A 25,460-nucleotide genomic window follows, 5' to 3' on the forward strand; every position below is an offset into this window, starting at 1 on the left:
TACATATGTAGGTATGTATATACATACAAATGTGTATAAGTATTTTCTTCTATTCCAGTAAAGCGCTTACAATGTCCCCGAGACTATCTTAAGCAGTTAATAGAGCGGCATAAAACGCCCCCATCGAGTTGGAGTCGTTGTTAATTGCATAAAACTGCTTAGTATTATATATTTTTATATATGAGTATATTATTGATTTTGCTTAACAGCACGTATTGACGACAAATTAAAAATGTAAATAATAAATAAAATAAACTAAAAATGAGAGAGAGTGCAAGGGAGCCAGGGAGAGAGAGAGACCTGGCTTGTTGCAAAATGTAAAGCAGGCCGGTCGCTTGAACTCGATTTGCAAATAAACAACAACAACCGCAGCAATGGAAGACAATGAGAGAACAGCAATAACAATACTAACAACACACATCATTAGCATTGACAACAACAAATCAGAGCTTGAACTTTGGAATGATGTCAGCGCTGAGCGCAGACGCAACGACCACCAGCACTTCACATGGGCGCATACACACACACGCACACACTCACATACACACACACACACACACACACATACCCACTCACGTACACTGCCAGACTCTTTAAACTGATTTTACGGCGGGGCTGCAGCAGCGATAAAAGTCATAGCAATCAGCTGGAAACAGAAATATAGACAGATAGACATACTATATAGAAAGATAGACAGAACAGACCTACAGACAAATCGAATGACAACAGCATGCACGTAGCATGTGATAATATGCTGGCGGCTGGAATTTGAGCCGCCTGGCCAGATGATGACGTGCCGGAAACACTTGAGCTTAGCAATTGCTTAGCTACTTACTTTACTTGGCATGCATGTATGCGTGTTTTGGTTCGATGATGTCTGCCATAAAACAAGTTATTGGTCAACTATTTGGCAGCTTATCAAACGGGTAGTGAAGAATGCGGATTTTCGCCTCATCATCAACATACTACGGATATATACCCTAATCGCAAAGAGCATTAATTATAAAATGTAATTCAACATTCCATAGTTTTGGTAAGCCAGACGTTCAAGATTGGTAAGGAACGCAAATTTGGTCAATTTCACAAGATGTCATAAATAAATAGCTAAATCAGTTAAAATCAACCGCAATTCTAAGCAAATATATTTTTAGTTCGTTTAAGGTTCGACTATGTTAGTAAGCTATTTCATCACTTTCTTAGGTATTGGCAAATATTTAAATGGGCACGTATTTTTACTGATAATGACTTCAGCAGAGGTCTTTTGAAAATAATTTCCATGCTTTTATAGCAAGCTTCTGCATGAAAAGGCGATATTTAATAAATTTGACTTATTTTATAAGTAAGTAGGCCTTGAAAAGTAAGTCACAAAGGTCTTTGTTATGCTTGACTATAGAACTTTTATTTGTTTTAACTGAAATATCATAATTTTCTGGACATATTTGCAACATTTAAAAAAATTAAATCTTGCATTTTGATTGGATGGCCGTTCTTTAGAGTTCTCACTTGTTTTTTACAAAACAGGACAACTGTTAACCAAATTGAAGCAGAATCTTGAGTATACTGGCTCTATTCCAAGTATTCGACTTTTCCAAAATTATAATTGCATTAAATTGGTTATCGTTTAGTTTTAGATGATCACATCGCCGCGTTTCTTCTCGTAGGCGCCCAGGCAAACTTTCACTAAATACATACCCCTAGACCCTGTAATTGTGTAGTCTTTTTAAAAATATTTATACATATTCAATGTATAAACATATGTATAGATAGGGCTTATAGCCATCTACACTTATAAAAGGAGATATTGACCTTTCAGAAGGTTGACCATTACATATGTATGTGCATATATTGATGACAATAATCCATTTTAGGTTTTACCAAAATATTCTAAATCGCATTACGTTAAGATTGAAGCGAAAAAAAGATTTGTAGGTACTATTTGGGAAAGTCCATAAAAGTTTAGATGCCTGAGCTGCAAGCGAAGCACTAAAACTGCAGTTTTCCATGAATCTATCCATCTAACTTTTTATATTCATGATTTTTGTTTGGATTCCATACTGACGCAAATAATTCAAACTAAAGAAACTTTTTAGAGCTCATGCTAATCACTTTTCCGCTTTAAATCGTTCATTATTTGGGATAAAATCAATCACAACCAAAAAATACGCATTTATGAGTAATATCTAATGGTACTTAATGTTCCATATCGGTTCTGTACAAAACTAAAAGTTTTACAAATTCGAGAATAATAAGTGTAATTTAATCGTTACTAAACGTAATGGTTCACAAATTTTAGCTGCTCTTCTAAGTGTTGTCGATTGGATATTGAATTTGAGAAATTTAAATTTTAACATCGGTAGTGGATTTGGAATTTGTTGGATCCACTTAAGCCTTATGCCAAATTAATATAATAACTTCAATACCAAAAGTGCCCTTGAAAATTTTGGTTAGCAATTTTTTGTACCCTGTGCCCAAATGGTAAACGGTTATACTAAGTAGTATAGTGCTAATATATTTGACAGACAGAAGAATTCCTTCACAAAATATTTATATTCAGGAGCAATAGGGCAAAAGAAGTCGATATTGCATTTTCCGTCTGTCCGTCTGTATGAACGCAAGTATCTCGGAGAGTACAAGAGCTAGCATAATCAAACTTGCTATATGTTTTCTTTCCGATGCAATAATGTATAGTAATACTTGGAATAAACAAGGTCGAAATGCTACAGCTTTCCGTCTGTCCGTCTGTATGAACGCAAGTAATTCGGAAAGTACAAGAGCTAGAATAATCGAACTTGCTATATGTTTTCTTTCCAATGCAATAATGTATATTAATGCTTGGAATAAACAAGATCGTAATGCTACAGGTTTATATACCCAACCCCTTTAAAATCGTTTTAAAATTTGGTGAAATATATTTTAAAAAATTGATCAAATATTTTTTTTATATATTTATATATGTATATATATTTAAAATGTTCGCTTTACTATATTCTTTAAGTAAATTAAAACCATGTATGTATGTTTATGTTGAGTCCAGAATCTTTTTTGGATATGTACATTTCATCGATGTTTCTGTATCTGAATAATTTGTTATGATAAGAAAGCAAGGTTTTTTTTTAGTGAAACACAAGTAAAAAGGGAAATTGCTCGCATCTCTTTTCGGCACTAAACGTGTCATCTAAGTATGGATTGTAGTTGACTGAACATTTTAAAAACCCATTACTGGGCTCATATCGGACTAGTCTGCAGTGCGCCATGAAGTCCGTTCAACTTACAATTCTGTTCGCTTTCTCGTTTCATCTCTTTGGTGTAAGTTTTGTCCAGAAAATATAAGTGCAATGCAAAGTTATTGGATTACAAATCTCGTCATTTAGGTCAGTGACAGCAGTAAATTCAATAGATTGGTGTGTCAAGTCCTCAACCCAGAAGTCGGTGAAATTAAATTGTGCCACATCAAAGCTATTAATCGAACGCACAATGAAATAAATATTACCTTCAAAACATTGCGGATTTTGACAAAAGTAATTGAGCAGTCACGACTTAAAAATAGTCCTACCCCATGGAAAGCTTCCTTTCGTTACAGGTTCAGGTTAAGTTTAGGATATTGAAGCTGGAGCGCGGTGGTTGGCATCCATTTCTATATGCAATGACAGTGGATGCCTGTGATTTCTTACAACAGCCCTATAAAAATTTAATACCAAAATTAATATATTCATATATAAAGAAATACACAAATGTCAATCATACGTGCCCCTATAAGGTAAGGTATTAATATCATAAATAAGTTGATGGTTTATTATTATTACTTTTTTTTAGTCCGATACTGAACTAATTTTGTCACAATGTCAGCTATTGGATGAGGTGTTGCTAACAAAATATCCTGTGGATCCTGGCGAATATGGATTGCATACTTCATGGTATACTGAGGATAAAATATTCTTGCAAATTAATGGTTCTGTTAAATTCCGAGTTTAATGACTCTATTGTTTGGCTGCTGGTTATGGGTAATAAATAAATATATTTTTGTGTTGCATTTCAATAAGCAGCTCGGTTGATTTGAAATAGAAAGGTTAAAGTTACTTTAATGTTCTTGCTATCTTAAATATCTCGGATATCTTAAAAATTTCGATGCTCTGCTGAGCGTTTTCATCTATACAGCTTTAAATAGAAGCCTTAATGTTGTTGTAGTTCTATAGGTTTGTATCGGAATTATAGATTGGATTTCCAATTGCGAGAAAAATACTTTTTTAATGGAACAAATTCCTTAAGTACCGCGCCATTTATACAAACTATTTTCAATGCACTTTGGAAACGATGGATCGATTTCAACTACATCGAAGAACTAACTGAACTGAAATAGATTAAAGATAAGTTACCCAAAAGGTAGAAATCAGTGAATGGCTGCCGATGTGAAAGAAAATCAACTACATGCGATGTTTGAAGTTTGACAGAAACAAAGAAAAATTGAGAAAGTGCTTGGTCCAGGTACGCCTAGAAAACTGCTCACCGCTTCACCTTGAACTAATAGTTTACTATCAAGACGAAAATGTTATATATCTGAGGTATGCTTATTCTAGTGTTCAAAGGCTAGAGGCTGTTTTAAGCAGTTTTCATATAAACATTGCTCTTTATTGTTTATCGCCTGATTTTTGATTAATATCGACTTGTTTACCTACATCGTATATTCGCCTAATGTTGCTAATCATACACATGATGCTAATATTTACCTAAAATATTTGATAATCGTCATCATAAATAGCATTTCACACTTACTGCATAACTGTACTAGAGAGTTAATTAAAAAGAACATTTCGCAACTTAACTATTTCAACAAATTTTAGCTAAAAACAATTAACAATGTTCAAAATAGCATATTATTTTTTTGTCAATTAAAATGCTATTGATTTTTGTCAATTTCTGACAGAAAGGCGTTGTTTTGTGCCTAACATAATTTTTCACAGAATAAATATATTGTTAACGGACTGACAAAGTCCAAAGTATGTTCTACGAAGCAATTTCAAAAGGCATTATTCGAATACATATTAAGTATACGCAGTGGCGGCAAACAAAAAATAAGTGACAAGCAGAAAAACATTTCATCATCTTTGGCCAACTCATCGCCATTGAAACAAAGCGTGCTTTTTAGCTATAAATAGCATTTCTGCGGATGTTTAATATACTTGTATGTATGTATTTATTGTGCCATCAAATCGGTGTCAGATAAGTAAGTACCGATTCGTAGCACCGCAATTTTATTAATTATTGTTATTACGCATGAAACAATGCTTAATGAACCGCACAGTTCATAATTGAAACAAAAAAGGTGAATATATGATTAAACTACAAACAAAATTAATGGAAGTTTTAATGACAAAAAGGTAACAACAATTGTCTTGCTTGCCACAAGTGCAGTCCTACATTACGTATACGCAGTGCTTGACGAGGCACACAACGAGAATTTATGCGCGAACCTACCGCAACGACACAAAAATCACGCTAATTGACAAGATAAATGAGGAAAGCTGTGCCAAAAAGAGGAAGAAGAATAGGCAGAAGCTGCAGTCGAAGGCAAATAATAAATGGTGCAGGAACAAGGGAAACAAGGGAAAACAAAAATGTGTTTGAAAAAGCTGCTAAATGAATTCTATTTCAGTTGCATTGCCTTCACATTTCTGTAGGTGCCTAAAAATACAAGTGTTGGTATATATACATATACATACTTGTATATATGTATTTAGTTAATTACAGCGAGCCAAGTGGACTTTGTACAGCATGCTTCAAATTGTGGGCGTTGGCATAGAGGCTGAGCGTACTGAGCGCTAATGTAACGGTCAAAAGTTGGCCAGCAACAACAACAGCTAATAATGAAGGCGTGTGCTGTAAAAATAAACACACATGTACGTAAACATGTGTATTCTCGTATATTTTGCATTATTTGGGCTCTGACCGAATCCTTGGCGCACTGTTTTATGATGACTTTTTTATGCATCTTGTTGATTGCCTTATGCGGCGAAACTGGCAAATTTCATCAGCACTTTTAATTTATGCAATTCCTCTTTTGAACTGGGGGGCGCAGCACACTTGATCACAGCGAGAGGGAGAGAGTGCGAGAGAAGGAGAGAGCGAGCAAGTGAGAGTGGCTTAAGCTCGAATTCAGTCGCTCTCTCTCTCTCTCTCTCTCTCGCTATCTCTACATGCATCATTCTTCTTTTTTGGGCAATCTCGAGCTCAGTTTTGTTGGGTGTTGTGTGAAAAGTTTGCAAACAAGGTTAACGGCAATGTACCGCAGGGCTGGCAACGCTTGTAGGTGGCCAGGAGCAACGCACTCTCTGCAATTGTTGTTGTCGTTGCTTGCTGTTTGCTGTCACCAAAAGAGCGTTCGCGAGTTCGTTTGCAAGGTAACTGCACCTTGGGTCAATGGTATTGCCAGCATTGCGATACATTTTCAATTAGTATCTGCCCGCGCACGGCCTTGCGTGACTCTCTGACTGCGACTCTGCCTGCCACACTGCCGCCAGTCATCGAAGTTCACACGCGTCGTCGTTAGCGGTAAGAATTGCGTTTCTTGACCTGGAAGTTGTTGGCCCTCGAGTGTAATGCACTATGATTATTGCCTGTTTTGTTTATTATTGTTTTGCACGCTCTTTTGTATTGCTTTTTAGGTTTTTGGGCGAATGATCGCTCGTGATTTGTGGCAAGTGCCTAAAAAGGCAAATTTCGAAAAGATGACTTCACTTAATGAAGGCCAAAATGCAATTGGCAATTGGTAATTGCCACTTTGAATTAAATATGCATATCAAATGCGGTTAATCGCGCTAGTCATATGTTAGCATGGATTATTTTATATGCCTTACTCTGAAATTTATTACACTTTACACATTTCGCATGCTGCACTTTTCAAATTTATTGTATTATATCTCTTTGCTTTTTTGTCTTGGCCACACCAGCGGCCAGCGGCAAGAGGCGAACGGAAGTGTTTCATTTCCGCTGCTGTCAACATTTTTAAAATCTATGAGCATAGCATGCAAAGCACACGGCTTGCCGAAGAAAAAATTTCCATTAAAAAGCAATAGGTGCAAATTATGTAAAAAAAAGACAAAAGGCAAAAAGGAATTGTCGCAGGCAACGGAAGTGCCGCTAACAAAATGGTCAGCAAATGCAAATGCTCCTTTCGCACACATACAAACATCGTTTGGGTGTAAGTGTGCTGAGCTTCAATTTCCGTTGCAGCCAAATGCAAAGCGGTCAGTTAGTAAGTGCTTTGAAATAATAGAAGTATTTATCACAACATGAACTGAACTGCCGAAACAAATTCAACTTGATCTTAATTGGGAATATCAGAGCCTTTGGGACGGGCGTCCTTTGGATTTAGAAGGGGAGTGAAAATGTCAACAGCGGACACACCCCATTTGATCTAAGGTATTTGCTAGGCACACAGAACGTAACGACAGATCTATACTACATTAACTTGTGAGTAGAGTTAATTTAGAACAATTAAAATTTTTATTGGAAATCAGCAAAACTTTTTGGCGGAAATGCAATGCTCTACGTTTTTAATAAATTAACGGTTGGCATAGGTGTTGCCCGCTAGGAGGCAAACAGTATTATAGTTTAGTGTGATACCCGCTAGGTGGCGCATTTCGCCTATTGGTATGCTACACTTTTTGTTGGTGCTGCCGGTTGTCAGACACAATTTTACTTTAGCTTTGGCGTTGCCGTACTTAAAAGAGTCAGCTGTTAGCTTTGTATTGTCTCGCATTGCGGTGCATAGAAATAAGAGCGTGTAAATTGACGAAATACGATGAAATTAAATATCCCATTGACATTCTAACATAAAGGTGTTCATAGTGGTCGTGCAGTAATAAATATTCAAATAAATTAATGAATGAAATAACAGTGAAAAGCAGTACGAATAAAGCGGCAATAATTTAACAAAAGTGCTATCGTCAATTCTACAACTTTGCTCCGCCATAGCGCCTTGCTAGGCGTCCGTTTCGGCCTTTTGTTTTGATTCTTATCATGCGTCGCAGCCGCAGCAGATGGCAAAGCGTACAGCAGAATGAAGAATAAAGTAAAAACAAAATGGAAATGTTGGGAGTGTGCGCAATTCTCTCGCCAAAACTCTCGCAAAGCCACCGGTTTAGGATTTTTGACGTTTCTACGCTCATTCTCCAACAATCGCCAACAACAACGACAACAAGAGCTGCAAAAGCAGCAACAGCAGCAGCTCCATGCCGATGGCAGCGACAACGACAACTTCACGCTTTCAGTTGTGAGCAAGACTTCGCACTGTTTGGACGTGTAATGAAAGCTTGCCCGCCGACGCTAACCAGAAAGGCAAAAGTAACACGCGACAAGAACGACATCGCATACAACAACAACAACAGCAACAGTAGTAGCAACAAATTGCCGCTTCATTAATGCAACCAACTGTAAATCGAGTATATTAGTGTGTGTTCGTTATGTGTGTGTGTCCATTATAATCAACATCATCGATCAATCGATGGGTACGTGTTGTGGCCGCGCGTTTTTTATCGCAATTGAAACGCGCTGATCAAATCGCGCGTGTCGTTAAAAATTAATTAAAAATTTCATAATCGTAAAAAAAGCAATAAAAATAAGCATTATAATTACAAATTATTGATAACTAGATTTGCATAAATTACAACAACAACAAAACAGCGCAATCAAGCGCGAATTGGCCAACAAGCAAGTGTCTGTACATACATATATACGAGTATATATATACATGTGTGTGTGTGTGTGTCTGTGTTTGTGTAAATAAGTGATTGTGAATGCCAAACAATTTTCATGTAGCCCAAGATCAGGAACACACGCACTCCCAAGTCTAGACTGGACTCCATCTGGATTTGTTTCGCATACAATGTCACGACGCAAACAGTCGAATCCAAAGCCGTTGAATAAAGGTGAGTGTGGTGTGGTGTTGATTTTTTGCCCGATTGTTACCAATAGTTGGTGACCCATTCAATTCGTACTGCTTGTCCAAAATTCGCATTGTCAGCTGCTGTTGTTGCATTTCTGATATTCGTTTTCTGGCTAAAAACATCTGAACGAACTATGCAATCTTTTGTAAACATGCCTAAACAGTAACCACAAAAGGTGGGCGGGCGGGTCTGCGGTTTGTTGGGCGGCATCAAGGGAGGCAGAAAAAACTATGCCAAGCCAATCCAATCCATCAGTCAGCCAACAACACATTGTCAATTTTGCTTGTCTCTGGTTTCTGCTTTTGCTTTACACACTTAAAAGAGCAGGGTACCAATATTTTTACATATGATTGGTAACTCATAATAGATAGTGGTAGTATTTAGATTTTGAAATTGATAGCCAACTGAATCTAGGAAGCTAGTTTAAGATTAGTATACTTTTATTCACCAAATAATTGTTGTTTTTTTGGAAAGATAACTTTGTCAAAACGGCTTTTAAGAGGTAGTCTGTGTTATGTTTATATTTTAATTATATTTACATTTATATTAATTGTTTATTAATTATTCATTTAATAGTGTCGTTTTTATGCGGGTTATTATTCCCCTTCTAAGTTGGCTTTTTAAGATATGAATGCGTTGCACAACTTTGGTCAATAGATCGATTATATTTTGAATATGTATAGAGATATATATGAGTGTTTGTATTTAATTTGTTTAAAATAGTTCTTATTGCATAGCAAACTTAATTTGATTTGGAAGAAAAATACCTTTCAGATAAGATACCATCGCCTAATGATATTTAAACTTTATTTCACTCTTTAAAATGATTTTCAAGATCTGGCCCCGATGCTTAACTTTAATCAGATCTTAGTAGATATATCAAATTTAAATATATATGTATATTCCAATATTTACGAGCAGTTTTTCCATTAGTTTGTAAATGAAAGCTAGAAAGAATTCTAATAGTCTAATTCACTTTTAAATTAATGAATAAGTTTTAATACATAAAGTTATTTAATAAAATCAGCTAACTACGATATTGTTTAAGATATTGAAACGCAATAACTTTCTATTATCAATGAGATATGATTGTATCTTTACTATTATTTTTATAAATATTTGAGATGTTTTATAAATAAAATTAAATACCTTTAGAAGACATTGTACAATTTTAAAAATACAACAACAAGAAACAGAATAAGTTAATAATAATCTTCGGATAAAAATATTTAAAGTATAAATAAGAATCGCAATAACTTTTAAGATTTCCGTTTACTTCCAAAGCTAACAAATAGGCTACAGTTATAATAATTTAGATTTCAATTTCCAATACAATGATTTACTTTCATCAGCTTGTGAGAACAATAAACAATAACTTATAACTTTATAGGGCATACAAGTAATGCATTCTTGAAGTCAACATTTCATTGTTTTTGCTGTTCTGTTGTTTTATGTTACTTCGAGTTCTTTTTTTGCATTTATTCGTACTTTATTGAAATGAAATTTCTTTGTTAACACATATCGGACATGGTGTATTTACGATTTCGTTTTGAAATCAACCAAAACGCAAACAACAATAACAATAACAACAACCACAACAGCGGCTGTCCAGTTGGGGGACACACCTTATTATTAACTAATTACATTTCGCTGTTTGGCATTTGATATATGGCCTTATTTCTACTCTTACCTCTTACTTTATAGACTTGTATTTTTTTTGCTTTTGCGTTTGTTTTGATTTTGACATGCAAATGCATTTCAAAATCGAGCAAACGTGCTTTTTGTCGAAGTAAAATGGTCAATGGTCTGATCGAAAACTTTTCTGCGTACCTGAAGCGTAGAACGTTTAGAAAATAAATGAAATTATGAGATTTTTCTCAAACAGCTGAACACGAGCATGCGTTGGGAATTCTCCGCAAATATATCCCAACAATATTTTGTGATAACAGTTTTAACAAAACAGAGGATTAATAAAGTATAGCTTATCGAGTAGTTGGTCGCAATTCTTAATCATCGAATCGCACTTTATAACAAGAAAATAACTATAACGTTCAATACAGAGCCATGTTCAACCATATTGCTTTGTTTTCTTTAAATTACTTATCTAAGTGTATAATCAGGTGTTTAAAGACGCCATTATCTTAGGAAAAATGCAATATTCCGCGCAAATTTAACGTCTTTGGTTTGTGCAAACTATCAAAGGAATAATTTTGGTTGAGAAGCTAAAATGATTTAGCAATTTCGATTGCAATTAAAATACAATAAAACTATCTAAAAAAAATATGTAAAAAATTGTATAAATTTTGTTGTAAAGTACATTTTTTGAACCAAAAAAAAAAAAAAAAAAAACAAGGTGACAAAAAAGAAACGATTCTGGTCTGAGAAATCAATTAAGCGTGCAGAACTCCCAAGATAGGGCGATGCAGCACCTATGTCATATAGGCAAAGCAATTCAAATTATAATTACGATAAAACTATCTATTGCACAATAAAAACATATTTGTAATAGCTAAATTTAAATTATTACACAAACATAACACAAACATATAACGTCATTAAACACAAATGAAGACAACATTAGCCGCACTCCCAGGTAATTTTGATTAGCGATTTATGATTAATTTCTTATGAATGTTTACGTTTACTAAATGGTAGTAAATTGAGCTTTTTGTTTTTTTCTTTTTACTACAAATTCACATTAGCATGTAATAATTCAATCTTAATTCACATTACAAGCATTACGAGCTGCCATTATAATTGAAGCAATAAGCATATTTTTCCAATCGCAAATTATATCATTCACCAAGTACAATTAGTAATCATTAATTACTAGTCGAAACTAGAAAAAGACAAGTAAGGAACGATTGTGGCATGAATATAGATTAAATAACTCGTTTGATCCGGACATCCTTACAGTCCGTCTTTGGCGGTTTATTTTCGAAATTCTCTGCTTGGAATATGCATTTTTAATTAGCAATACCATAAAAAGTTTTTCTAAATACTAAAACCAATGAACATATTTGTAGATTTCGTATGCATTTTAATCAAAATTGTGTTGAGGAGAAAACATTAAATTTGTTTCTATATTTACAAAACTATTATATAATTTAATAATTGTCCTCCTTAGGACAGATCTTAAATAAAGAATTAAAAAAATATATATATTTACAAAACATTTATTATTATATGAAGAACATTTTTTATCGTGCGATCTCTTCTTCTTTTTCGATCTGTACGCCTTGACATTAAATTTTTTCAAATACCTATACATACAAAAAATTAATAAAAATTGTGTTGATAAGAAAACATAAAATTAGTTTTTATATTTAAAAAATTACCATATAATTTAATAATTGTCCTCCTTAGGACAGAACTTAAATAAAGAATTAAAAAAAAATATATTTACAAAACATTTATTATTATATGAAGAACATTTTTTATCGTGTGATTTCTTCTTTTTCGATCTGTGCGCCTTGACATTAAATTTTTTCAAATACCTATACATACAAAAAATTAATAAAAATTGTGTTGAGAAGAAAACATAACATTAGTTTTTATATTTAAAAAATGACCATATAATTTAATAATTGTCCTCCTTAGGACAGATCTTAAATAAAGAATTAAAAAAAAATATATTTACAAATCATTTATTATTATATGAAGAAAATTTTTTATCGTGCGATCTCTTCTTCTTTTTCGATCTATGCGCCTTGACATTAAATTTTTTCAAATACCTATACATACAAAAAGTTTATAACATTTTAACACTAAACGGATAAAATTATTACAATTTTTAAGCACTTATACATACGTACGTGTAAAAATGTGTATGTATGTGTGTTTTTATGTTCAATGAAGCTTCGACGTCATATGTACGTATGTGTGTAAGTATTTCAACACATACATACATACATTAATATAAATATCTGAACATAAATGTATGTGTATATATGTTATAAGCTCCTGCTTATCACTTTAAGCTTGGCATGCATTTCTAGCGAGCAGCACGTTTTGAGCTGCACTCTTGTTTTTGCCGCAAATAACTGTGTAGTGTAAAAAATATAATGCAATAGATAACAACAGCAGTGGGACAATAGCAGCAACAACAGCAACAGCAGTACGATATGCCGATAAATTAGTGCACTTATCTATGCAGTTGTTGTTGCCACCATTGTTGTTGCTGTTGTCGCTATTCTTGCTGTTCTTCTTCTACTTCTAGTGCTCACTTGCACCTGCGTCCATTACTTTCTAGCTTTCACACTCCAACGAACGACTGCCAGCTACTATCATGGCCATCATTTTGCCAACTGGTAGGGATGAGCAAAGTCGTGATATCTGTGTCACTGTGATAACAGTAACAACTGCGACTTTGATATGCCAGTGTGAGGATTTAAAGTTGCAAATGAAACAAGCATGAGCTTCAGAAAATATAAACGCATTGCTTCAAACCACATTTACAATAAAAGCCAGTCAAAGTCTTTTCTTTTTGATTATCAATGTCTGAAGAAACTATATCTGTCAAGCTATCAAAGTATTTAAAAAGATTAAACATAAGAAAACGTACTGCTTTATTTTGAAGTATTTATATATTACACATTAAAATATGAGAAACAAGTTGTATGCCTATACTAAATTCACGAATTTCTACACACTAGACTCTATTGGTTTTTTTCTCTATATATTTGGCAGTTTTGTAGTTTTGATAGTTTCTCGACTATAAATGAATTAAATTGTTTTATATTTTATCATTATGTAAAAGATCTTTTAATGTACACGTAGTATGTATATATAGCCTTCATTAGATGAACTGTGCTAAAATGCTTAAATTTAATGGTGGCGCCAAAACTTCTGGTATTAAAATAATTGCCGATTGCAAAGGCATTCTTTAAAAAATTGTTATTCAAAAAATACAGTGTAGGGCTGTCAATTCATAGCTACATATAAATAAAAATTAAAACACACTCTGCACTATAATAATCGCATCTAAATGAGATAGTTTGTGCTGCGTCTCATCTAATTTTTCAACTTTATAAAATGCAAAAAAAAAAACAGCAATTTTATAAAAATATGGCCAACAATAATTTTGCTCATCTCTAACAGCTTGCCTGCAGCAGCAGCATAAACAGCAACAACAACAGCCATCCTTTTCTTTCTCACACTTTAACTATTTTGCATATTTATCTTTGCACACTTGCTGGGCGCACTTTTGGCTGCATGGCTGACTCGCTGGTTGCCTTTTCTGGCCATGGCTGGTGTTGTTGTTGTTGCTGCTGCTGCTTTGTCTGTTTTGTTGCGAGCATTTCATTTTCTATAGCATAAAAATAAGAAGAGAAAAAAGCTACAGTTTACCGATAAAGTTTTATCACAACTACAAAAGCAACAAAATAAACATTTATGCATGTGTGTGTGCGAGTGTGTGTGTGTGTGTGCAAAGTATTGCGTAGCCGCTCATTTTATTGTTGTTGTTTTTGTTGTTGCTGCTACGTTTTATATAAGCCCAACTCAATATCGCCCGCTCGTTTTGCGATACGACAGAAGCCAGCATTGCGTTTCAAGTCGTGAGTGAGTAGATAGTGAGAGGGAGAGAGCGAGAGAAGGGAGAGAGGGGAGAATGGCAGGCCAGCTATGAAAGCTCAGGTCGCTGTTGCTGCCAGCGTCGCAGTTGCTGCACTCGAATAGATAAACATTTTGCGTTTTTATAAATTTTAATTACGCTTATCACTAATTTTATGTTAATTGCCAGCTGTTGTCGTCGTCGTTGCTGTTCTTCGGGGTATCTGCGTATGCAGAAAAGGCAACAAAAGACACGACCAGCACAAAGGCGCAACCACAGCAACTACAACAACAACAACAGCACCATCAGCAGCAGCGATGACATGCGGGTGACGATTTGGGGAAAGTCACACAAAATGCCAGCAAACTGAAGTAACTACATGCATCACCCCTTTACGGTCACCATTACCGACATAATAATCGGGGCTCTGTATATTTGCAATTTTCTACCGTACGTGCCATACGCCCTGTTTTTTTCCCCCCTCCTCACCCCACACCACATCAGCGAGCTCTTCTTCTGCGAGTTGTGACAGCGATAGCCACAATTACGACTCACTAGAATTGCAGTTGTTGATAAGAGACGGGGTCTCAGGTTCTTAACCACAATATAACTACAAACTCCATATATATAACTATGGTCTCGGACTAGCCAGAGAGCTAAAAGCGAGTGTACAGACCACTTGATGTATGCAGATTCCATGCACTATTCATATGGAAATTATTTGGTCACTATTCACTTTAGATAGAACTACGTTTTGAATTTAAGCCGAATACGATGATAAGCGATATGCGCTTGAAACATTGTGAAATTATACCAGGAAATATCAATTCGATTAACAGCTTTCGAGTCACAGCTTTATTTTATCGCAAAATGAATTTTGAACGTTTTTTTTTTTTTCAAAGTAAATAATATGCGATTGCGACTTGAGGATAACCACATATATATACATACATATGTATGTATATAAGTTTATATAAAAGCTCAAACTTAATTCGAAACAATCTAAGACACAATAATGCTTTCATTTTAGCTTCAACGCAAATTTTATGTTTCAATTCATTAAACGATGACAAATAATAGAAATCTAATAGGTATATAGTTACTATTAATTGAAAAAATAGTGCCAATAAAAGCGATATAACATTTCTTATTTGTATTCCAGTTAACAATTTTACTTACTAAGATAAAGAGATGTTTTCAAGGAATTCAATAATACATACATATTTGTTTTTACTCACCGTTTTTACTCAAAATGAATTGTGAGATATGTTTTAAGATCTGTTTAAAATTACATAGTAATTCATAATTGTACAAAACAACATCAATATTGGAAATATATTTATGAAATTAAATCCCTTTTTCAGGAATGATCTCTCTCTTAAATTCGTGGTTTTTCAAAATACTTAAAATGGGTTTCAAAACAAATTAAAACATATTTACGGGTAAATGTAAAAAGTTGTACCTCGAATGTAATTACGAATTGATTTGATTTACGAGCGAAACATTTCATTTTTATGACGTGATGTACTTCCTAGACCAGTTTTAGATCTTTAGTTTGAAAGAATAGGCCAATATGCTTTTATTTACGTCTAGTCAGGTCGGATCAAATTGTATTCTAATAATGATCTTAGCCTATGTGTGGGATTTCAATTCATCTATATGTATATATTAAATTTCATTTATACTTGTACATATAATAATTATGCATTCCTTATCAGTCAGAAATTTTAATATAACAGTGCTTTAACAATATCGTATAACAATATTGATGTGGTTTAATGATGGTAAAAAATCTTATCCTTTAAATATTCTGCCGGCCAGAAGGGTATAATGTAATGTAATGTAAATATACTTTTGTTATATTACTTATATTTTATTTATTTATAATCCACATGTTTAATAATATGAACAATCTTAAATGACAGAAAACAGCTTTCGCATTGCAATCAGTCTTAAATTGGATATGATTGAGGAATGAATCGATGGTAGCTTACAATTTTTAGCTAGCATTGCATTTATAGTGCATGAAGAGTACGTACACGATATACAAACATAGTTGTAATAGTTAATAAAATCATTACGACTATGTAATTGCTTTTTATCAAATGTAAACAGAACTTTGTTGCAACTGTTAGCTTCCTGAACGCTTCTTGTATTTACTAAAAATTTGCTTAAATATGATTGTCAAAAATTGAAATTTTTTGCAAATATGTATTATCTGCTTGTTTCTGCTTCTCTTCTGATTCGTCTGCTTCTTCGTCTTCTTCACTATAAAATGCATGATGCAATATAATGAGATTGTCAGCTGTATGTATCATATATATGTATGTACATGTGTATATATAATTTTTAAGTACGAGTATATCATTTATCTGACCTTTTTGCTGCTGTTTATTATTTTCTCTTGAATGTGCATATCAAGTGTGTGTGGCCGAAGGGCCGAGCAATGTGAGATATAGTATTCGTATACTAGATATGCTTCGGATGGCTCCACTTCAATTACACGCTCGATGGCTGTCGGTCAGTCGATGCTCGCACATCGTAAACAATCACGATGTATGTGCGTGTGTGTTTGTGCTTGTGTGTGTGTGTGTGTCTTTTTGCTTATCGCTAAAGTACGACAATGGAAATACATAATAAGTATGTACGAGTATGTATAAATGTGTATAATTAGTTGTGTTTGTAAATAAAAATTAAAACAAATGATACTGATGTTTTATCGCCTATATGGTGTCTGTGTGTCTGACCATATACATATGTATGTATATATGTATGTATATATAGTGAACATTTCAGGCCAATTGAGATTGTAAGCGATTAGTGCTTTGGCTTTGGCTATAGCTGTGGCTCTGGTTTATAACGACCAGCTGACAAACTGAAACGAAGCCAACAGACTCAATGATGACGCCAACAGATTGTTGCTGCTGCCGCTGTTGTTGTTGTTGTTGCTGTTTTGGGCGCTGAGTAATTATCGAGCGCTACGACGCGTTGCAACAATCGGCAATGTGATCTAAATAAACTCGAAATTTGATGCCATTTCTTGATAATGTTTTTTTGTTGTTGTTGTTGTTGTTTTTGCTGCTGTCATTTCGAAACAAGCCTGCCAGTATACTCGTAAAAACGCTTTAACCAGCTGTAATGTGCTTGTTGTTGTAGCTGATGTTGATGTTGCTCTTGCTGTTGTTGTTGTTGTTGCAGCTGTCATTGTTGCTGTTGTATGATTTGTACGCGCGCTTATCAGCTGATCTGATTGCAAGATTGTCGCGCTTTGCTTCAAAATGAGAATGAACTGAAAACAACGACTGAAATTGTAGCAGCAACAGCCAATAACAACAACAACAACAGCAACAACAACAACAGCAACAACAACATCAACAAAATTGAAATACATAAAACAATTTTTGTATTTCGTTGCTGTTTTATAACAATTTTACAGATTTTCAGCGAAAGATAAAAATGTCAATGTGTTTGTTTTTGTTTTCTTTGTGGTTTGTTTTGGATTGCTCGTTTGTTGCCCGTCTACACTGAGAATTATTTCGTTGACCTTACAAATACAAAAGTCTATATCTGCCAAAAAAAAGACTGTTATCATATTTTGTACAAAAGTGAACATTTAATTCCTATTGCTTTAAAACTATTTATTTAGGGGACATAATCGATCGGCGCCTGCAAGCTTTTTAAGTATTTCGAAATATATATACTACATATATTAAATTTGAATGCACCGATTTGAAATTGATTCGCTGATCGATGCTGAAATCTGGTCCAACTTCTTAGAGAAACTGTCCAACAAGAACCTGTCCAAACAGTTCCAAGAATTACGGAGGCTATGGAATAATAATTAATACCAGTAGAGTGACAGAAACATAAACTTATAATGCTTAGAGGAATAGGTATACCAAGTTTTGTTATGCTAGCCCCTATCCTTTCGAGATCCTTGCGTTCAAATAGACAGAAATGAGAATGAGCAAAGAAACATGACTATATCGGCTCGTCGTGTTACACTGATCAAGAAAATATATACTTTATTTTGAGCTGAGATCAAAAAAGAACAATAACTTATGACAAATACTTTTAAAAATATTATTAACACATCTATATTTATAATATCTACAAGAAAAAAATATAATAGTGTAAATAAATACACAAAATTTTGTAACTCCATTCAATTAATATTTGTTTTGTTTTCTCTAAAATGTAAACATTTGGTTATACTCTTAATACTTCAAAAATAGACATAGTTCAAATTCCTTTTTATAATTTCCAAGGGCTAGTCAGATCGCCTAATGTTAAGTTCTGTTGTAATGTTGCTTAAGTGTGGCCTAGATATTAGTCGAAGTTGTTTCTATTTATGAGATATTGTCGTTTTCTACTGTTTCTGTCAGCAGTTTTCCGGTGTAATAAAAAGCTGAAAATTTACTCTACCGGCATAGAATATCATTTAATCATTCTAATCATTTAAAATACGCCTTTATTACGGTTTTCTTGGCATTTCTCCAAGTGTAGCTGATCCATCTGGTTTTGGTCTATTTTTGTGAACTGGCACTATTGTGATTTGATAATTTTAGCTTTTGCCGGTTTTTGACAATATCTCATTTAGCGCACGCCTAATTAATTTACCTTTCCAATTTTTTTTAAGGTATCAGATAACCGTTTCATTGACGCCAACTTTTTGTGAATGCTTGGCTGGCTTGGCCCCACAATCTTAATCAAAAAATCGGCAGTGCCTGTCACCTCTTTCCAACCTCTGGTATCACTTTCCCTCTCCCCCTCTGCCTGTTACGCTTAATTTTGATTTGAAATAAGAATCGTTGTCTTGTCGCTTGGCATTGATAACATTTTCAAAAGTCATAAATCTTTGTCTATGCTATGCGGCCGAGCAGCCGTGCGACCAAAGCCCCCAGATAACTATCGCCCGAGGCACTGATTTCATAGCTCGTCTGCTGTTTGAAAAGAAAAAACAAACTCTGTTGCTGTTGCTGTTGCTGTGTACTGTCGCCGTACACCCCCTAGACAAAAACCCACTTGCGCACTTTGACTGACCGAGCGGCGATGCCGCGACTGTTTATCAAATTCCAAATCTCAGTTCATATTTCGACACTTTATCGGCTAGCTGCCATCTCTTTATTCCAATTTTGAAGTGCCTTAAAATATCTTGGCATTGTTGCTGTCAATGATAATTGTTATCTGCCGCTTACTATACGAATACGAATGGGAGTCATGGAATAATTTTATTTTATTTACTTCTTTCACTATTTAATGCCGCCTTTTGATTTTAAGTGGCTGATATTTTTATTCGGGTTTTTCTCTATGCGTAAGCAGTAGAGCCGATAGCCATCTCTGATCGAAGGGAAGTAGTGCTAACCACTTTATTAGGGGCGTACATTTCAAGAGTCCAGTCTGTTATCAAACCAATATCTATCAACAACGTATCGATAAAATATATATAGTATAATAAGTATAATAATTTACTTTGTGATTGAAATTATTTCAATTATGCACCGATCTTTTACTTCAATTACTCCAATTCTGTGTGAACTGTCAGCATAGTTTATTAATAACTACCTAACTTCGCTGTGATTCTTCATTGTGTCGACTATCAATCAAACATTCTTTTAGTCAATTTCTCTGGAATCTATTGCTGTTCGTGATTAGTTTACATTTCATATCGACAAATCGCACAAAAAACTTATTTGTATTTGCGATATTGACTCATTCGTCAACAGTGCGAGAAATATTTGAGAAGACTACAAAAAACCCCAAATTGTTATTTGAAAACATCGCGCCCAGTCGCTTAAAAAAGCGATTTTTCAGTTTACACAAGAAAGACAACATTTAAAATACTTTTCATATCGCAAAATTGGACAATTTGGCAGAACGATTGCCATGTATTTAGACAGCTATCAATCATTTATTATAACTTTACGTCAATCACATAACAGTATTGGGCTTAAATCATTCACCGTATACGAGTCTTGCTTGATCTTCAATCATTATCGTTCAGCCACATCATCTTTGGGCTTTGGCCTTTCTTTACCAATTTTAGCAGTAAAATGGATTATTTTTGGGATCAAAAAAATATCGGGAATAACTGGCATACTGGCAAAAAACTTAATTCTTATTATTCAAAGTGGTATTATTGCTTGAGAGTATTATTAGTGTAAAGAAGCTTCTTCGTCATCATCTTCGGACAGTTATCGCTCGGCAACATCATCTTCAGGTCTCTGAAATTCGTTTTGTCCTTTCTTTATCCATCTTAACATTTTTTAAGAATATTCTTCGATTCAATATACATTACAAATTACTCGCATGCTTGCAATAAACTTAATTAATATTTATCTTAGCTGCCCTGCTTGAGAGAATTCTTAGTCTAAAGAAGCTTCTTCGTCATCATCTTCGGTCAGTTATCGCTCGGCCACATCATCTTCGGGTCTCTGAAATTCGTTTTGGCAATTCTTTATACATCTTTGCAATGTTAAAGAATATTCTTCGATTCAATATACATTACGAATTACTCGCATGATTGCAATAAACAATACACTTCATCATTATTTATCTTAGCTGCCCTGCTTGAGAGAATTCTAAGTGTAAAGAATCTTCTTCGTCATCATCTTCGGTCAGTTATCGCTCGGCCACATCATCTTCGGGTCTCTGAAATTCGGTTTGGCCTTTCTTTATCAATCTTTTACTGCCTTATCTTGAAATAAAGTTCATGAAGGTCGTCCCTGTTATCTATTCCCAGCGATCAGTGCGCTTGTTTAATTGACCAACCATCAACAGCTCGATGCTTCTCGTCCCCAGCACCCTCCTCCTTCTTGACTGCAAACTTCGTCTCATCCAAGTCCAAGTTTATTTTTGCTCTCCTCCTATTTTGACTCATTGCATTCATCACGAGCTCTTCGCTGCAGTTGTTGTTGTTGCAGCCAATCTCTGATTAAGCGCAACTTGCCGATGTGCCTTGTGCCTTTAGTATTCAGCATTAGGTTCTGTCTGCTGGCTGCTCTCTTTATAGCACATCATGCTGAATATAATAGCTATGGCATACCATATAGCTAGTGCTGATAATCTGACTTGGACTGCAAGTGCAAGGCAGCAGCGGTCGTCAAAGCATCTGGCCTTGAAGCACAGTTTAGAGTCAATGCAATGCATCTGTCAAATAATTCTCTGAATCTTAAGTACCATAATATATGCGTATACATATATGTCTGTAAATACATACATATGTCAGATGAATATATTACAGCATCCATTTCCGCAGTTGGAAATAATGGAAAACGGTCGTTTCAGTTCATCGCATTACAATTCATATTTAAAACGATTTACAACTCATGCATGTTTCGGTTATTCCATTCTCAGCTACAATCATACGAGATTGTTACTCATCCGACTTAGAGAAATTAAATCTAAATCGTTTATAACTAGATGTAGTTATTCCGATATTATTCTTCAAGCATTTTCTAATTGCCAGAAGAAGGAAAACAGAGGAAGGAACAACCGTGGGAATAAATAATTAAACAATAAATAATAATTGCAAAGACTTATTTGCTAAGTTTCATTATGTAAAGCACAACTCTACAGAGATAGAGCAGCTTGAAATTGATAAGTTCTTAAAAATATAGTCAAAGTCGTAAGGGCCAAAATATTAAAATTTGTATGCTTTAAAATAATAATTTTGTAAGGGGGTGGTATTTAATTTCAAACACAGTATACTTTATTCTAATAGTTTCTTACACTTACGCCTCTTAAATACTTTATTGCTTTGCGTCTAACTTCGAACACCTCTAAATTAGGATTGTCTCCGAACTCTCTCATGCCGCTATTCTTTTCAACATATGCGTTGCATCTGGTCTCTTATTATTTTAGGGATTCCATATACGTTATTTGTTTACATCATTTGAATATTAATGTCCACTTATGACTATTCGGTATTTACTTATATGCATCTTACAGTAGTCGCTTACATATATATATCTTACAGTAGGTGTTTACATATACACATCTTACAATTTAAGATATAAGGTTTATGATCAACAGAAAAACTTCAAGAAATCCAACTCAGTTCCACTTTAAGTCGAATAGTTATGAAATGCGAATGCTAATGAAAAGAATAGATATATACTTCTGTGTCAATATAATCGAATTATCAAATACTTTGGATATTATTACTTACAATGGTTACGAACGTATTTTTATTTATTTATTTATTAACTTATCCTAGCGTTACAAGTACCAGATTACTTTTAAGTTATTACGCTAAGTCATTACATATACTTTTCAATTTAATTCAGTTAATTATTAATTTAATTTAATTACAAATTTAATTTAACATTGAATATTACAATTTCAATTAAGAATTTTTACTATTCCATAACTTTCTTATGTTACCAATTTAGTTATTTTATTTCATCCACATATGTGCAGTGAAACCTCTCTTGGCCGGACACTCAATTTTTGTCCGCCCAAAGGGAGTGTCCGCTTAAGGGGATACGTAAATACTTTATACACCTATCAAATGTTTTAGAAAGTGTCCGCCGAAGAGAGTGTCCGTATAAGAGAGGTGTCCGTTAAGGGAGTTTTCACTGTATATGGGCTGTTGCTGTAGATTATGTGTTCAAAAAAAACTATTTCATATTGGTCTCTTTACTTTATTTTCCCCACTTTCCCCAATGGAGGATTTTCGAAAATACCGTTCGCATAATCACCTATATGTGTTGCTTCTCCGCTTGTTATTTAAAAGCATCTTGCATTATTTCATCAAAATGCTAATATTTTGGCCCCCAAGCCGAGGTAGTTGAAAATATTATTCCAGTTCGGCATTCAGTCGTAGGATTCTGCCGGGTGGGGACGTCCGCAAATTGTTTTGTTTTATTTTAAAATTAATTTTTTTTATTTTAAATTTAGTATTATAATTTCTTGGGAATCTGATCTTAAGCTATTTTTTATTATGAATTTCCTTTGTTTGATTTAAATATCCTAATGCTCATTTGCTCATCTCTATTGCTTGGTTGTTTTGGATGCTGATTGTGAATGCTGGTGTTTTAAGTATAAATTTAATAATTTGCTTATTTAATAATATTTACATAGGATATGCAATATATTGATGCCGATTGTTCCGAAAAATTATAAGGTTATAAGGTCCAATGATTATTTTTATTTGGAAAAATGTCGTTGTTAGTGTTTTTATTCAAAAGTCCTGGAAAAACAAACGAGATTAGAAACCTCTCATTTCTGTGGCACTGAGAATTGGTTTCGAAACTTGGGCGGAAGAGATTTCTGTGGCACCCCTGTAGTATATTAGGTTTGCGGGAGGTAAAAAATGTAACATTGGGCATCCACATCTGAAGCCATAGAAATAGAAACGGAAAATGAAACACAAACAGGAGACGATGAAAATCCTTATGCAGACGAAGAAATGTGAACGACAGTGGTTACTCAAATATAATGAAGGACCTAATCGAAGCCATAAAAAGCGAAGGACGTCGAAAAGCTTAAAGACCACAACAATCCAGAAGCTAGTTATTCATAATAGCAAATACAAATAAATATAGTCTAGTACTAAAAATGAATAAACTAGAGATGCCTTCATATTTAACATGCTCATAAATGAAATGATTAATCGTCAAGTTTATTTAACACATTTAATGATTGTCCACGATGGACAGTTTAAAAAAAAAACACTGCTAATACAAAAAAAAAAAAAAATATAAATAAAAACAAAAAAAATATTTAACCTGTAAGAAATTTCAGAAATGGAAACTTATACTCTCAGCTAATGAACTAACCCGGCCAATCAATTACTAATTACAAGTTGTAGCCGCCATTCTGGTAACAAGTTCGACGTCAACATCCAACTATTTCAGAATCCCCTCCTGCTGCTCCTTCGACTCCATCAGTAAAACATTGTACCGAGATTAAATTACCTTTATTATTGCTTCATGCATCGCTACCGGTTGCCAATCCATGTACTTTGGCTTGTGTCTAGGTGTGCGAGTAGTGTGTATCTGTGTGTGTGTGTCTGTGTGTGTGTGTCTGTATGTCTGATATGGAGCACTTGAGTTGTAAAGACAACTTCTTGGCGCTGGCATTTTCAAATGAAAATTTAAGTGCTGCGATTAATTTGGCTTATCAGCCGCAGAGGCAAAGCCCAAAACAAGTGCAATTAAAAGATTTTTAAGCAAACATTTGTCATTAAAGATAAGAGGAAGAGGAACAGAGCGGCAGAAGAGCCAGCACCTACGCATAAACCAAAATTAGGATGTCTCAATATGTGTCCAATGATATGGTTAGCTGCAAGGGGCGAGAGTGGAGTACAGAGTGGAGTTGGGCTTGGGGAGCAGGTTAAAAAAGCAAACTAATTACGCGATAAACGACGACGCACATGAGTGTCTGTCTGTCTGTTTGTCTGTCTGTTTGTCTGTCTGTCTGTCTGTCTGTGTGCGTAGCAATCAAAGCAAATGAATGACTGCAGTTTAAACGAATGAGTATGAATCGAAATGTTGCCAATGGCTGGTAAAAAGAGTCGACGCCGTCGTTGCGTCGCTGCCATCGTCAACGTAGCGGCAATCGATTAAAAATCCATAAAAATATATTTCTAGATTTTATTTGCTGATCAGGCGGCAGGGGCGCACATTGAAGTTGCTGTTTGCCATCAAGCCACTTTGTAACGTGCAGTTGTTTGTCTTTCTCTCTCTGTGTGTGTGTGTGTGTGTATCTATGTTTGCTTGTCTGTTTGTGTAATTAAGTCTGCTTTTGGATGGATGGATGGCTGTATGGCTGGATGGCTGGGTGGTTGATCGCCCGCACAATTGTTACACAAAACGCATACGAAAATATGAAATCTATTTATGCTATTAGTTCAACTTCGAGATCGCAGCCAACGATAGCGACTGCCAAGCCCAACAACAGTAACAACACACACACACACACATATATATATATATATATATACGAAACAGAAATTGAAT

The 25,460-nt window shown here is 34.5% G+C and overlaps 1 protein-coding gene across 1 annotated transcript in view; it reads left to right on the forward strand.

The window, feature by feature from the left end:
- The first annotated feature begins 8,766 nt into the window (after positions 1-8,766).
- Positions 8,767-25,460, forward strand: part of LOC115631287 (zinc finger protein ush) — a 107,711-nt gene continuing 91,017 nt past the window's right edge. Inside the window, exon 1 of the mRNA XM_030528001.1 lies at positions 8,767-8,924. Coding sequence (XP_030383861.1) covers positions 8,882-8,924 — 43 coding nt within the window. The 5' untranslated portion in view covers positions 8,767-8,881. The remainder of the gene's footprint in view (positions 8,925-25,460) is intronic.

This window comes from Scaptodrosophila lebanonensis, unplaced genomic scaffold, assembly GCF_003285725.1.
Source record: "Scaptodrosophila lebanonensis strain 11010-0011.00,11010-0021.00 unplaced genomic scaffold, SlebRS2 tig00001412-arrow-pilon, whole genome shotgun sequence".
In the NCBI taxonomy this organism is placed as follows: Eukaryota; Metazoa; Arthropoda; class Insecta; order Diptera; family Drosophilidae; genus Scaptodrosophila; species Scaptodrosophila lebanonensis.